The following is a 13,264-nucleotide window of genomic DNA, read 5'->3' as shown; positions in this document are numbered from 1 at the left end:
CTGAGTTATGGCCCCTCCCTGTGAACTGGACCATGGCAACCTGGTTTCAAGTCACTGTGTGACTTTGGGACAGATGTTCTACTGGAGCAAATCACTGGCCCATCTAACCAGAACCATCTATTCCAACTGACAGTTGCTCTCCAGGACATTCCCATCACCTTCAACTTGGTTCTTCACGCTGGAGATGCTGAGCAATGAACTTGGGACCACTTCCACGCAAAGCACGACTAAGACATGCAAACACACCCCCAGCGTCCCTCAGAGGGCATCCTAACTCGAGCCAATCACCCCGCTCAGAGGCAATACCCACTTTCCCCCTTTTTTGTGGAATCCAAAATACAGAGCGACAGCTGGTGGAAAACTTGAGCCTGCTGCTTGCACGGATGTGCCCGAGTGATCAGGGAGAGCCTCTCTGTCATATTCCTATTGCGGCCATTCTGGATTCTTGCTCTTCTTTTACCATGACTATGCATAATGATTCTGGTACACAATACTCTCAGACTGCAAGGGTAACATACAATCTTGGGGCTGAACGTTGGGGAAAACCTTCTGCTAACCTCCCTCAAAAGAGCAGCCAGGAAGTGGACAATGCAAGCGAATGGTGAGGGGCTCTGGCTACCACTGGCCAGACATGCAGTGCATCAAAACAGTGGTTTACATATTCTTCACACTGGGATGGGAATAGAGAGCAACTTCCATAGTACAATATGAAAAAGCACAAAGATAATATACTCCAAGAATATGGATCATTTCTGCATCTGAAAAGGGCTGGGCCCCTAAGGTTCTGGGACAAAGCAAGGAATCATAAAGGTTTCCCCATGACATTGAAGTCCAGTCACGCCTGACTCTCGGGGGCGGTGCTCATCTCCGTTTCCTAGCCAAGGGAGCCAGCGTTTGTCCGCAGACAGTCTCCGTGGTCATGTGGCCAGCATGACTAAACACCGAGGTGCACGGAACGCTGTTACCTGCCCACCGAAGTGGCACCTTTTCATCTACTTGCATTTGCATGCTTTCGAACTGCAAGGTCGGCAGGAGCTGCGACAGAGCACGGGAGCTCACCCCATCTGCGGATTCGAACCGGTGACCTTTCAATCAACCAGCCCAGCGGCTCAGCGGTTTAACCCACTGCGCCACCCACAGTCCCCAAGGAAACATGGAGGCATTATTTTATCAAATGGCTTATGAGGGTACAGGCAGGGCTGCAGGGATGACATGTGGCTGTACATACACTGGAGGCTTCATGAGGGTTTCGGCAGGGCATCTTAGCCGCTGACGTTTTGTTTGGGAGGCTAAGAAGCACCACCCTATGCAATCTGTCCTCTGAATTCACAAGGATAATTACACCTTCAGGTCAACCTTAAGGCAACCAGCTATTATACAAAGAGAAAGAAATGTACATCGATTGCAATAAAAAGATGTCGTAGTGGCATACTGAATCCTGTGCCAAGTGCAGACACAATTAAACCAGAATAAGAAATTAATAAAGTAAGCCATGGCATGGGTCAATTCTTCAAAGGAGAGATACTGAGGCCATTAAAAAAGATGTGGTCCAACCATGGGGGTGGGGGGCGTTTCTTCTCCTCATCGACGGATGCGAAGAACGGGGGTGTCCATAGAACCAATTCTGAGATACTGCCCTCATTTGCTGGCAGCTCATCAGAGCAGTCTGGGGGTTGCTTCCAAGCTCCCAGGCTGTCCGCTCCTGACTCCACTCCCCTGCCGGGTCCGACTGCTGGACCGCTGGATTTGGAGCAGTGGCAAAAAATAGGTGGCCCCCTGCTGAATACGGGCAGCAAACGTCCTCACCTTGTTTTCAAGTCACACTTATCTTTTTCGCTTGTCTCTAGCAGGTTTTACTGAAGTTCACAACCAAGAGCCATTTTTTTCTGCCATAAACTTTGGGGGCAGGGGGTGGCAGGGGCCACGTGCAGCTTTCAAAGACCAGCCCAAATTTTGCTGCAAGCCAAAGTGGAGTAGGCAAATATCCCTGATGATCGCTCTGGCCATGTCCCAGGTTTTTCTCTGCTGGCTAATACTGTGCACTCATATTCCTGTGTGCACTTGAAGAAGGCTCTGAACCTGAAAGCATGTCATTCATCTTCGCTTCCCAAGCTAGACCCAGTTTCTGAGTGCAAAGCTGCCAATTCAAGCCCCAGAGTGCTTGCTAGAAGCGAGGACAGTGCATCTTCTGAAGGTCCCACAGGAGACTGCTCTGTAGGTTCCAGAGCAGTCTTCTCCAAGATACCAGTTCCCAACTGAAAGGCCTCTGCAGTAGCCAGGAGATCAGGGGCCGTATTTCATGGCTTGTGGCTTGCTGCCACTTCAAAACCAAGGTTAATTTCAATCAGCAACAGGAAGAAGACATCTGCTAAGGAGAACTTGAGCTGCTTTTTCAGTGGCAGAAGGTGTCCCAAGGGTTGAAACCAAGCAAGATGGACATGCAGACACTCAGATGTGGAAGACGGCCAGAATTTCCTCACTCAGTGTCTTGGCACACCGTTCTGGAAAATCAGAAGCTTGGAATTCAAAGAAAGAAACGTCGTCAGCCTTTAAATGGATTGTTTTGGCATGGCTGATGGGAACCAGAGGGTGGAGCCCATGCTGGCCTGTCCAGCAGGAAGAAATGACTGGGAAGCACAAGAAATATGTAGAACAGTGGAAAGTGGGTTTATGCCGCATGGAACTGGCTGGCATGGCATTCTCACTGCAGTCCTGGGTCCAGAGACAGGACACTGGATTTTCTCACTTTGGGAGGGGGCGGGGGAGGCTTGACTTCTCGCCTGCTGGGCAATGGAGGGGCGATCTGTAATGACACAAATAATGCACAGATATAGACAGTGAGATTGGCAAGGGAAAAATCCATCGCCAGTGCAGAGGCGGCATACATGGGAAAAGCACAAAGGAGCGCCTGACCAGCCCCTTGCTCCACCACATGAATGGGAAAAAGCAGGTCTCCACTATTCATGACAAATTGGCTTAGAGAAAGTCAGAGAATGAGGAAAATAATCAAACAGAGGCAGGATACAGCTTCCAGTTTCTTTGTTGATTTCTCTCCCCCATTTTCTTTCCTTCTCTTCCCCTTTTCTTTGATGAAAGACATTTTATATAAAAAAAGTCTTCTTGTTTGCTCTAACATAGCAAAAATGTGGAAGTCATTTTAAAGCAAGGAATGGTGCCAGGGCAAGTAAGGTAAAGGTAAGGTTTGCCCTTGACGTTATGTCCAGTCATGCCTGACTCTGGGGGCGGTGCTCATCTCCGTTTCCCGGCCGAGGGAGCCAGCGTTTGTCCGCAGACAGTCTCCGTGGTCATGTGGCCGGCATGACTAAACACCGAAGTGCACGGAACGCTGTTACCTGCCCACCGAAATGGCACCTTTTCATCTACTCGCATTTGCATGCTTTCGAACTGCAAGGTTGGCAGGAGCTGGGATGGAGCAACGGGAACTCACTCCGTTGTGCAGATTTGAACCGGTGACCTTTCAATCTACCAGCTCAGCAGCACAGCGGTTTAACCCACTGCGCCACCTGCAGTCCCACCAGGGCAAATACATAATGCAAATTAATGTATTTGTTTCACATCTGCCATTATGCATGATAAAGGGAACACTGTATAAGACCATTCAGCTGAAGGTTTAAATTGGCTGGCTGTACCACTGGTCTCAGCTTCAGCCCCCACATTTGCAATATGGATGTGTGCAAGATAATAAATACTGACCTACCTTGCTGTGTTGTTGTAAAGATTATAGGAAAATGTATGTGAAACATTTGAAAGAATGAAAAACACTCTGAGAATGCTAAGTGTATAGATGTTGTAGAGGAGACAACTTGACAATAGGCTGCTGTTTTCAGCAGCATCTCCACATCCTTTCCAACATCTGCTTTTTCTCAAAGAAGAAGAATTTGCCCAGGCACAAGAAGAAAATGTTACCCACTGTCATCCCACTTTTAAATAAAAACTTTCCCAAGCTGTAGCCTTTTCAGGAAATGAAGCAGTGAGCAAACCAATCGGACACCTTTCCAAGTACCGCCCAAAAGAGCCTCTGGGAAAATTTGCATGGATCCTTCTTTCTCGAGTTGTGGGATTCCCAGCCCTCCACCTCAAAATGTCACTTCCCATTTCCTTACCTCTGCGGAGTTCCTTGAGTTGGATTTGGGTGGAGGTGGGGGTGGAGTGTTTGGCAAGTTCATGGCTGCTAATCCATCTGTTTGCAAAGAAGGAAAGCCTAAAAGAGAGGCAGAGAGAAGACGACAGACAGATGGTTAAGGTTGAAAAAGGGAAGCGGGCAATGGACGAAAGACAGGGGCCGGGCCAGAAGCATCCGTGGGCCATCAGTACTTGCACACTCCTTTTTTAGCAAGTGATTGTGAACAGATGTGTCAATCTGGTGTCCCACTTGCAATTCCCCAGATCTGAATGTCTCAGAAGCGTCATCTGTGTGCAGCAAATGAAGTTAAGCACTTGTGAAAAATGCACACCTGGGACAACGGAAAAGGAAATCCAGAGTGACACCGTTACGGTCCATGGGGCTTTCCTTTCACATTGGACTTTATCCCTTGCGGTCTCCTGGACTCTAATGCCAAGTGATGGGATGATGAGACCATCTGAACTTCAGATGCGATCTGGGGAAGTCATCATGATATTAGGAGCAGCAGGTACATCGACCAAGTCTTCCATTTCCTTTATTTTCCCTACAGCTCAGTTATTTTCTAAATCGAATGTTCTATGCTCTTGCCAAAGTTTATACAAACGTGAATTTTCACAAGGAAATGCTGGTGCAACACATCCGAAACAAGCAGCATGTGCTAAGATGTGCTGTATTTGTTACTTCGGATTAAACTAGATACTCAAAAGTTTATTCATAACATACATAAAAACAGGTGAACAGATCTGAATTGTATCCAGATACTTAGACAAGGTTCTTTGGAAGGCTGTCAAAGTCAAAAGTGTTAATTGCTTCCATGCAGTCATTAGCCATCTTGATCCCCTTGCAGATCAATCCTATGGCTCCCTAGGGCACTCCCCTAGGCAGTGTCCAGGGGCCCACAGTATCCTTCAATTTCCCAGGTCCCCAGTCAGAAACACAGACCTGAGAGCTGGGAATCCATGCTTATTGCCCTCCTGCCACCCAGCATGGAAAGCACCGTGCCAGCTGTTCCTCCAAAACTGGAAAAGTGACCTCACAGAAGGTATAAAGGATATATTCTGGGGGCGGGGGGGAGGCAGGGGAAGAGGCCAGGAGATGAGCTATTCTGGGAGGGCTTCAACCTCCTTTCTTTCCCCTCTGAAATGCTGCAGTCCCCGCATTGCACAGCAGGGGGTGTGGCGAGGCAGAGATCACCTCCATGGCTCCTCCTGCTCTTCAGAGGATTCTTGCAATCCTTTGAGGCTGAGATTTGATGAGCATTCATGGTGCAATCAATTGGCACTCCGATGCAACTTTCAGCTCGTAAGGAGTCTGGAAACACCTGAGCTCAGAAGGAATGCTTTTGAGCAGCCATCCCCTATTTCGTGCGTTCCAGACACCCAGAATACCCAGGCAATAGCCCTCCGCATTGGGAATTCTGGGAGTTGCAGTCCAAATGCCTCTGAAGGCCACCAGGTTGGGGAAGGCTGCTTTTGAGCATGTCAGACGCCTAGTGTGAGATCAGTCCACTGTGGGGGCTTTAGACAACAGAAAGAACACAAGTGGGAGCCTCCGCCATTCTCCCAAGCACAGATGGATCTTGTCAACCTGCCCAAGCTTCGAGCTTCTGGATGACACCCGTTGGCCCTTTTCTTGAGATTATTCTTACTTTTCAGAATGATAGCATTGGAGAGGAGTTGTTAGATGGAATTCTCCTCTCTAACTAGCTTTGGAAAAATTGGCTTTTGTTGGGGAAAAGTCTGCATGATTTCAGAGGTGTGTTTGAATTCATAATAGGAAAACAAATGGAGTCTCAGGGCTTACTACGTTGGAGGAAATTGGTCTAAAGCAAGGGTAGGCAACTTCCAGGGATCCAGGGGTTATATCCTTTGGCACTCTTGCCTCCTTAGCCATGGGCAGAATTTGCTGTCAAAATCAGCAGTTCGGCCATGAAAATAAACCCATTTTTGCAACTCTGCTGCCAAATTTCTTTCCTAAAATGGTTCTTTTTAAGGAAATCATGTCCTGCCAATACAGTGTAAGATGGAACGGCAGAACCTACTTTGGGTTCTTGGCGTCTTGGGAGTGATCGGCGGTGGACTGAGAGGTGTGGCTTGCTGGAGTGATGAGCCCTGCAGCAGGGTGAGTTTGCTCTCCCCGAGTTGTAGACTTTTTGGCCTTGGTGCTTTTCCAGATGCATTCTGGGAGAACAGAAACAGAGGAAACAGAAGGTGATAAGGAAGCTCCTACATCATCAGAACCTACTTTAGCTCCTGTCAGAAAGGCTTCATGATGCTCTAGGAGTGCTCTGTGCAGAAGAAAATGTCTGCTGAGAGTAAATGTCTAGGCAACGGGCTGAGGAATGTCACACCCTATAAAAATGTAGAACGCTAAACAGATAATCACGCAAGCAAATATCATTCCGAGCCCCTGAACAAAACTGTCTAGAACATTCAAAAGCAAGCTGCTGTTGGATTGTAGCAAGATGGTAATCATGGGTAGGCTCATGTGGTGCTGAACAGAAATTAACAGAGAGCAATAATTACAGTAATAGCCACTTGCAGCTACAGGCTCAGAGGCCTTCGCAGTGGCCCACAGAAAGGCCCCCCTGAATGCCATCATCACATTTTCTGCGTCTTCATTCCTACCCAGCATCCAACCACTGGGTCAGCATCATGCATTGCTAACGGAAAAATAGAAGCTCCTGAAGGGGACTCTAATTGCTGTAATGCATTTATTACCATTTTGCAGGTCTGCTCTGCCTCTGGCTCCTTCTCTGCAATGACCTGAGATTTGCTGAGGCTCCAGTCCTTCCGCCTAAATTTATTCAGCCGGTTCTCGCCATCATCTTTGCCAGGCGGTTCTTCCATCCTGGAGGAAGCCGAACACCTCCTTTCCACCAGGGGCTCAAGAATCGATCTGCAGTCCATATAGGAAGACAGCCACAGAAAGATTATATCCTGCCCTCTCTTGGCATCACCATCACAACAACTGGAGATGTGTAGCAGCGTGACAGTTGCCATTCTCAGACCCTGGGAAAGACCAGTGTGGGAAGGGAAGGCTGAAAGATGTATTCCAAGATGGCAGGCCAAATTCCATTTCAGGGAAGCTCTTGGGGTGGGGTGGAGTGTGCATTTTCCAGTGGTGTTGAACTGAAGGAGAAAAGGGAGCTGGGACAAGACAACACATACTTTAGATTCAAATACTTACTGCCAGTAAGCAGGCCTTAGAAAAGGCATTTTGACTTTGTAGAATGGGAAAAAAACCCTTGCACACAAGCTGAGAAACCATAGCATGATCAATGGGTAGAGGAAAAGGTGTGGTCATCTGAGGAACTCCAAAAAGTCAGACTGGGACTCAGGGCTAGACCAGTTTCAGTCCAGGGTCTGAACTTCTGTGCCCCTTTTTCAATTTTTTATCCATGACATGGTGCATCATCTACGAATTCCCACAGTGATCATTCCCGTGTGAGAAACCAACTACACCTGGATGTTCTCTCTGCTTTTGCAGTCCTAGCCTTCCTTTTACCTTTTGTCCTGATACTCACAATAGTGACAGGAGACAAATTGGTATTCTCATAATTTTTCTTTTTAAATCACAGATAACTTCACTGCTCACCCATCAGATCCTGGCCTGGAGGAAGTGCTGTCTGAGGAGGTAGAAGATGTTGATCCCACGGAGGAAGTCACTGATGTCACAGAGAGCCTTCTCAAAGTGGAAGACATGATGTATGGCAAAACCACGGATCCAGACCTGCTCTGCTTTCTCTCCGTCAGTGAAGAAGGCTGTGTGATTGGATTAGAAGAAAGCCAAAGATTCAAAGAAGAATGGTTTGCAAGGAAAGAAAATGGAAAGGCATCTTGGTTAGATATGGGGGCTCTTCTGCCCCCAGGCAGCAAGTACTGGTGCTTGCTTTTCATCTTTTTGTGGTGGTCCTTTGGAACACTGTCAGCCCTGGACTCAATGGTCTGATCAGCCAACATGGCCCTCCCTGCCTACAGTCCTATTTTCAAAACCACAGGCCAGTTGCCCAGCCCACGAGCAGTAATTAACATTGTCTAGCAGAAGGCCTTTGAACCATCCTAAAATATGCCTGTTTTTTTTTTTACCACTGAGGGAAAGAATCAGCAGCCCATCATGGATCGCTAAAGAAAGATGTTAATCAGGGATCGCAATAAGATGGATGAAATGTTTACCAGAGTTATTACACCATAGAGCTTCTCTACTTTCTCTCTCAGCTCTTTGAAGCAGGAGGTCAGCCTCTCATGGAGAGGTTTCAACTGCTCCGTCAGCTTTTTCCCATGGATCCGAAGCCCTTCGGCCAGCAAAGGCATCTGAAAAAGCACACAAAACGGGGTTGATGAGAAAGCTCAGGGGAAAAGACCAAGCTGAGTTGCCCAAGCCTGACACATTGGGAAAGTGGATCTTCTTTTCTACTCTGCCCCTAGTGGCTGATGATATTACTGCAGGTGATTTAAATACTCTACATTTTAAAACAAACTGTGAGGTGCATACCCCTAGGTTCCATTTAGCATGCATGCTGAGTATCAGTGTTGACTGATGGAAGGGACAGACAGTCAGACGTTCTCTTTGCCCACTATAGATCCTATCTACAGTCTGCCTTCATCGCATTTAATACTCCCCAATAGCTGAGGTTCTCTGGGTAGTTAACAAAAGTTAAAATTAAGCAAACATTGAACTTAAAAGAAGAAAACCGTAATAGCACTGCAATTGCTATGATTCAGCATAGAAACACAGCAGAAGCACAGAATAAAATGGGATATATAAAAACAGAATCAAAAAGTTCTACTGTGAAAATGCTGGGAAAATAAAAGGGCATCACCTTGTACTGAAAAGACCACAAAGCAGGTGACGGGAGCAACTCTTGGAGCAGCTCATTACAAAACTTGAGGTGCCACAACCAGAAAGTCCCTCCTGGTAGTTACTGTCTTACTTCCTTTGAAAGATTCTTGTTGTTGTTAGTCACAAAGTCATGTCCGACCCGTTGCAAACCCATGGACAAATTTCTCCAGGCCTTCCTGTCCTCCACCATTCCCTGGAGTCCACCTAAGCTCACACCAACTGGTTCAGTGACTCCATCTAGCCACCTCATCCTCTGCCGTCCCCTCCTTCTTTTGCCATCTATTGTTCCCAGCATTAGGCTCTTCTCCAGGGAGTCCTTCCTTCTCATTAGGTGGCCAAAGTATTTGCGTTTCATCTTCAGGATCTGGCCTTCTAAAGAGCAGCCAGGGTTGATCTCCTCTAGGACTGACTGGTTTGATCACCTTGCGGTCCAAGGGACTTGCAGGAGTCTCCTCCAGCACCACAATTCAAAGGCCTCAATTCTTCAGCGCTCAGCCTTCCTTATGGTCCAGCTTTCACAGCCATACATTGCAACTGGGAAAACCATAGCCTTGACTATACACACTTTTGTTGGCAGGGTGATGTCTCTGCTTTTTAGTAAGATTCTGGTGGACACCCAAAGATGAGCTTAGGGTCTGGGTACATATGGAAGGAGGCAATCCTTCAGATAACCTCAACCCAAGCCATTTAGGGCTTTGAAAGTTAGTGCTAGCACATTGAATCTGACTCGGATGTCAACCCACAGCCGTTGGAAGAGGAGCGGTGTGATGTGTTCTTGTGAGTCAGTCCACATTAACTTTGTATGGCCAGGCAAACATAATGCTTACATAAGCTCATAACCTCCCAAAAGGCATGACTGGGTTGCAAATGAAAATATTATTATTGAAAGCAAAGGACATACTTGTAAAGCAATTAGCTGCTTGAGCAGTTCAATCTTTTCTTGATCTTCAGGGTGTTCTTGATTATACTTTTCAGTGAAGAAAGCCTGAAAGGAAAGGCAAAAATAGGGAGCTATTAAAGATGCAAGTCTGAACGTCCTCTTAGGTTTTTGAGGCATCTTAGAAAGCTACTGCACCCTTCCCACATCCCCAGCCATCGTGGAGCAAATTGACTGAGGATGATGGGAGTTGCCATCTGAAGCATCTGGAGCAGATGAGGTTGGGGATAGAAAAGCTATCAATCATACCAAAACAGAACAAGTAAATCTTGTCATGTCATAACAGCAAGCCAAGAGATTCACCCCCCTCCCCGCAGTGGGAACGGAATGTGTTCCAGATCTTCAGATGCAGGATACTAAATCACAGCTTTCCTTCAACAAGGGGATTCTGCATTTCTGGAATTTTTGACCTCTGTCAAACAATCACAAACAAGGTCGTGTTTTCTTTCTTGGCGATGCCGATGCGGACAGACTGGATTCGCACAATCCTTTAGGACTGCATGATCATTTTTGCCATCTGCTCATCACAGAGACCCGTGCAAGTCTGATTCAAGCTCGAAACAGGAAGGAGGGGAAGCATCAAACAGGGTGGCTGCATCTCAGTTTTCAAAAAATGTACCTGGTGTGTTTCCAGCAGTGGTCTTTTTCAGGAGCAGCAAAAAGATAGAGCACTGCCTTACTTCAGTCTTACCCAACCTGGTATTCTCCCAAGTTTTGCATCCCAGCTCCCATCATCCCCAGCCAGCAAAGGCAATAGTCAGGAATGCTGGAGGTTGTAGTCGAAAACAGATAAATATCTTATTTTGCGCTCTCTGCCTTTACTTCTTTCTGATCCACCTTGAGATGACTTGTTTGGGTGGCTTTAAACGATAACCAAAAAATGACCTCAACATGATAAGCCAGAGGTGCTTACTCAGAGGAGCTTTTTCTGACAGAAACTGAACTGGCTTGAATACGGAGCATGTGCTATGTGGTCAAGCCATGGACATGGGCGGGATCCATGTTGACACACACAGCAAACCTGAGTCATCCCAAGTTTTAACCAGCTTTTTCTCACATGCCTTCTTCCAAGCAGCCATCCCTCCTTCTTACGAACAGCCAACTGAAGGCCAGAACTTTGTTATCTGCAAAAGAATGGCTTCCTCGTGGGGTTTCCGTGAACATAATATGGGGAATCCACAAACATTTACACCTCCTTGAGTTTTTGGGAAAGCTGCAGGATACATCTAGGAAACGAAGAACTAAATGCAGTGCCAATGCATTCCACTTGTGTACCACCTTTCTGAACCCAACAAAGGCAACTGATGAAATAAAGCATAGCAAAATATTAGCACCAGCTTTAAAAATCACGAGGACAATTTTTAAAGCTGGGTTAAAAAGATGTTGCTGCCCTAGCCTAAACCTGTAAAAAGCCTTTGCTAAATTGCATGGCAGTTTAGCCCAGAACTCTCTTTCCACCTCAGGGCTACCTGCGGACTCAGAACAACTCTCAGGGGCCAGCAGGGACAAAGACAGAGGGAGTCCCAGTCATTCCCTCTCCGCCACGCTGGATTGAAGTCTTACTGCCAGAAATCCAGCCTTAGGAAAAGCTTGCAATTTTTCAGAGCGGCAAAAACAAAACTAAACTAAACTAAACTAAACTAAACTAAACTGTGCAAACATCTGAGAAACCACTTGTTTCAGATAAACACAGAAACAGAGCCAGTCAGAAGGTGCCTCCTGGGCCATCTAGTCTGACCTCTGGCTCCAGCTGGCTTTGCTCACGACATGCCCACCATGTGCATGTCTAGCCTATCCTTGAACACCCTCACCAATGGGGCCTCAACCACTTCCCATGGAAGCCCCATTCCATACCCTCGGAGTCCTAACTGTCAGAAAGTACTTCCTGGCATCCAAATTGAACCTTGGTTCCCTGAGCTTTGCTCTGTTGCAGCACGTCCTGCCTTCCTCTGCAGGGGAGAACAGGTCTCTACCCACCTCCGTGTGACACCCCGTCACATACCTGTATGTCGCCAACAGATCCCCTCTGAGTCTCTTCTTCTCCAGGCTGAAGAGACCCAGTTCCCTCAGTCTCACCTCATATGGCTTTCCCTGCAAACCGGCCACCAACCCTGTGGCCCTACGCTGCACTGACTCTAATCTGGCTATATTCTTCCTATAACGAGGGGCCCAAAACTGAACACAATACTCCAGTTGCAGGTGCACCAGAGGAAAAGGCATAGCTGTCTAGGAAAATCTGGCTTGGGACCACAAGTTAACCTGTGAACCTGAGGTTCAGGACTCCTGTTTTAGCAGGACCAAGGAACGGAAGATGAAATGCAGCATTAGAAAGACGAGTGGGGCAGGATGCCAATGACTTGCCATGACTGGGTGCAGAAAACACATACTTGAGGAATGAGTATGGGTTGTTGGGAAATGCATGATCATTTTGTCTGAACCGGCAAGCCATGGATTCTTAACCACAAACAACCCATGGAGAGAACCCATGGCTTGCTGTTGGATTGTGAATGATGGGTTGTTCACTATGGTTTGTTATGTAACCCATGTTTCAACAACATCCAACACTCAACCTTTTAGTGTGGATTATCATGTCTAAATCCTGACAATAAAGACCACTGGACAATATAATCTAGTTTCATCCCATTCTGGAAGAAAGCTGAGAAGAGACTCAAGTTGCCTCTTGGTTAGAAACTGAGTGTAAATGGTAAGGAGAAGCAGGTTTAAGTTTCTATCTGAAGTGCATCCTATTCAATTTCTTCCTTGAAAGAAAATGCCTGCCCGTCTGTCTCCAGTGGAAAAGCAACATTCTAACAATTGTGGCAAGAACAAAACTGATGGGATCCCACAGACGGCAAGTAGGAGCCATGATAGCGCACTGTCCCTCTGTAGACACACTCACAGGAAAGCAAAGCAAAGATCTGCACAGGGCTTTGATGCACCCAACACAAAAGAGAGACTTAGATTATGGTGATTATGGTATCCCACAAACCCAAATTCCCTGACTCGGGAATAGGAAAATGTGAGCAAAGGACGTGATGACTTCCAGATGTGGCCGGAGCATTTTACAGCCTTCATGGTTTTTCCACTTCTGCACATAAACTAGAGCAGTGGCAGCTCAAAACACAGCCTGATTGAAAAAGCCACCCCCTGCTTTTAAGCATTTGCCAGCTGATTGGATCAGGCAGCCTTCCGGTTCCCGGACGTTCATACTGTGCCGAAGTGACTGCTCGAAGCTAGAAATCATTTTTATTGCAATATAATCACTCAGAATATACTAAATCTTCCACATTCTTTGAAGAAACAGCTTCGCTACAACTCTGAGGTTTCTGTTGTCAGGCTGT

General features: G+C 46.9%; 1 protein-coding gene across 2 annotated transcripts in view; it reads right to left on the bottom strand.

Moving 5' to 3' along the window:
- Positions 1-1,083: 1,083 nt before the first annotated feature.
- Positions 1,084-13,264, bottom strand: part of DOCK5 (dedicator of cytokinesis 5) — a 108,169-nt gene continuing 95,988 nt past the window's right edge. For both annotated transcript variants that reach the window (XM_044437474.1, XM_044437475.1), the window contains 7 exons: positions 9,888-9,971; positions 8,320-8,457; positions 7,742-7,908; positions 6,865-7,042; positions 6,186-6,324; positions 4,125-4,222; positions 1,084-2,803 (listed from right to left, as the gene is read on the bottom strand). In XM_044437474.1, coding sequence (XP_044293409.1) covers positions 2,702-2,803; positions 4,125-4,222; positions 6,186-6,324; positions 6,865-7,042; positions 7,742-7,908; positions 8,320-8,457; positions 9,888-9,971 — 906 coding nt within the window. In that variant the 3' untranslated portion in view covers positions 1,084-2,701. The remainder of the gene's footprint in view (positions 2,804-4,124; positions 4,223-6,185; positions 6,325-6,864; positions 7,043-7,741; positions 7,909-8,319; positions 8,458-9,887; positions 9,972-13,264) is intronic.

Source organism: Varanus komodoensis, unplaced genomic scaffold, assembly GCF_004798865.1.
Source record: "Varanus komodoensis strain SLA01 unplaced genomic scaffold, ASM479886v1 scaffold30, whole genome shotgun sequence".
Classification (NCBI taxonomy): domain Eukaryota; kingdom Metazoa; phylum Chordata; class Lepidosauria; order Squamata; family Varanidae; genus Varanus; species Varanus komodoensis.
The sequence above is the reverse complement of the archived record's forward strand: the minus strand, read 5'-3'. Positions and strand labels throughout refer to the sequence as shown.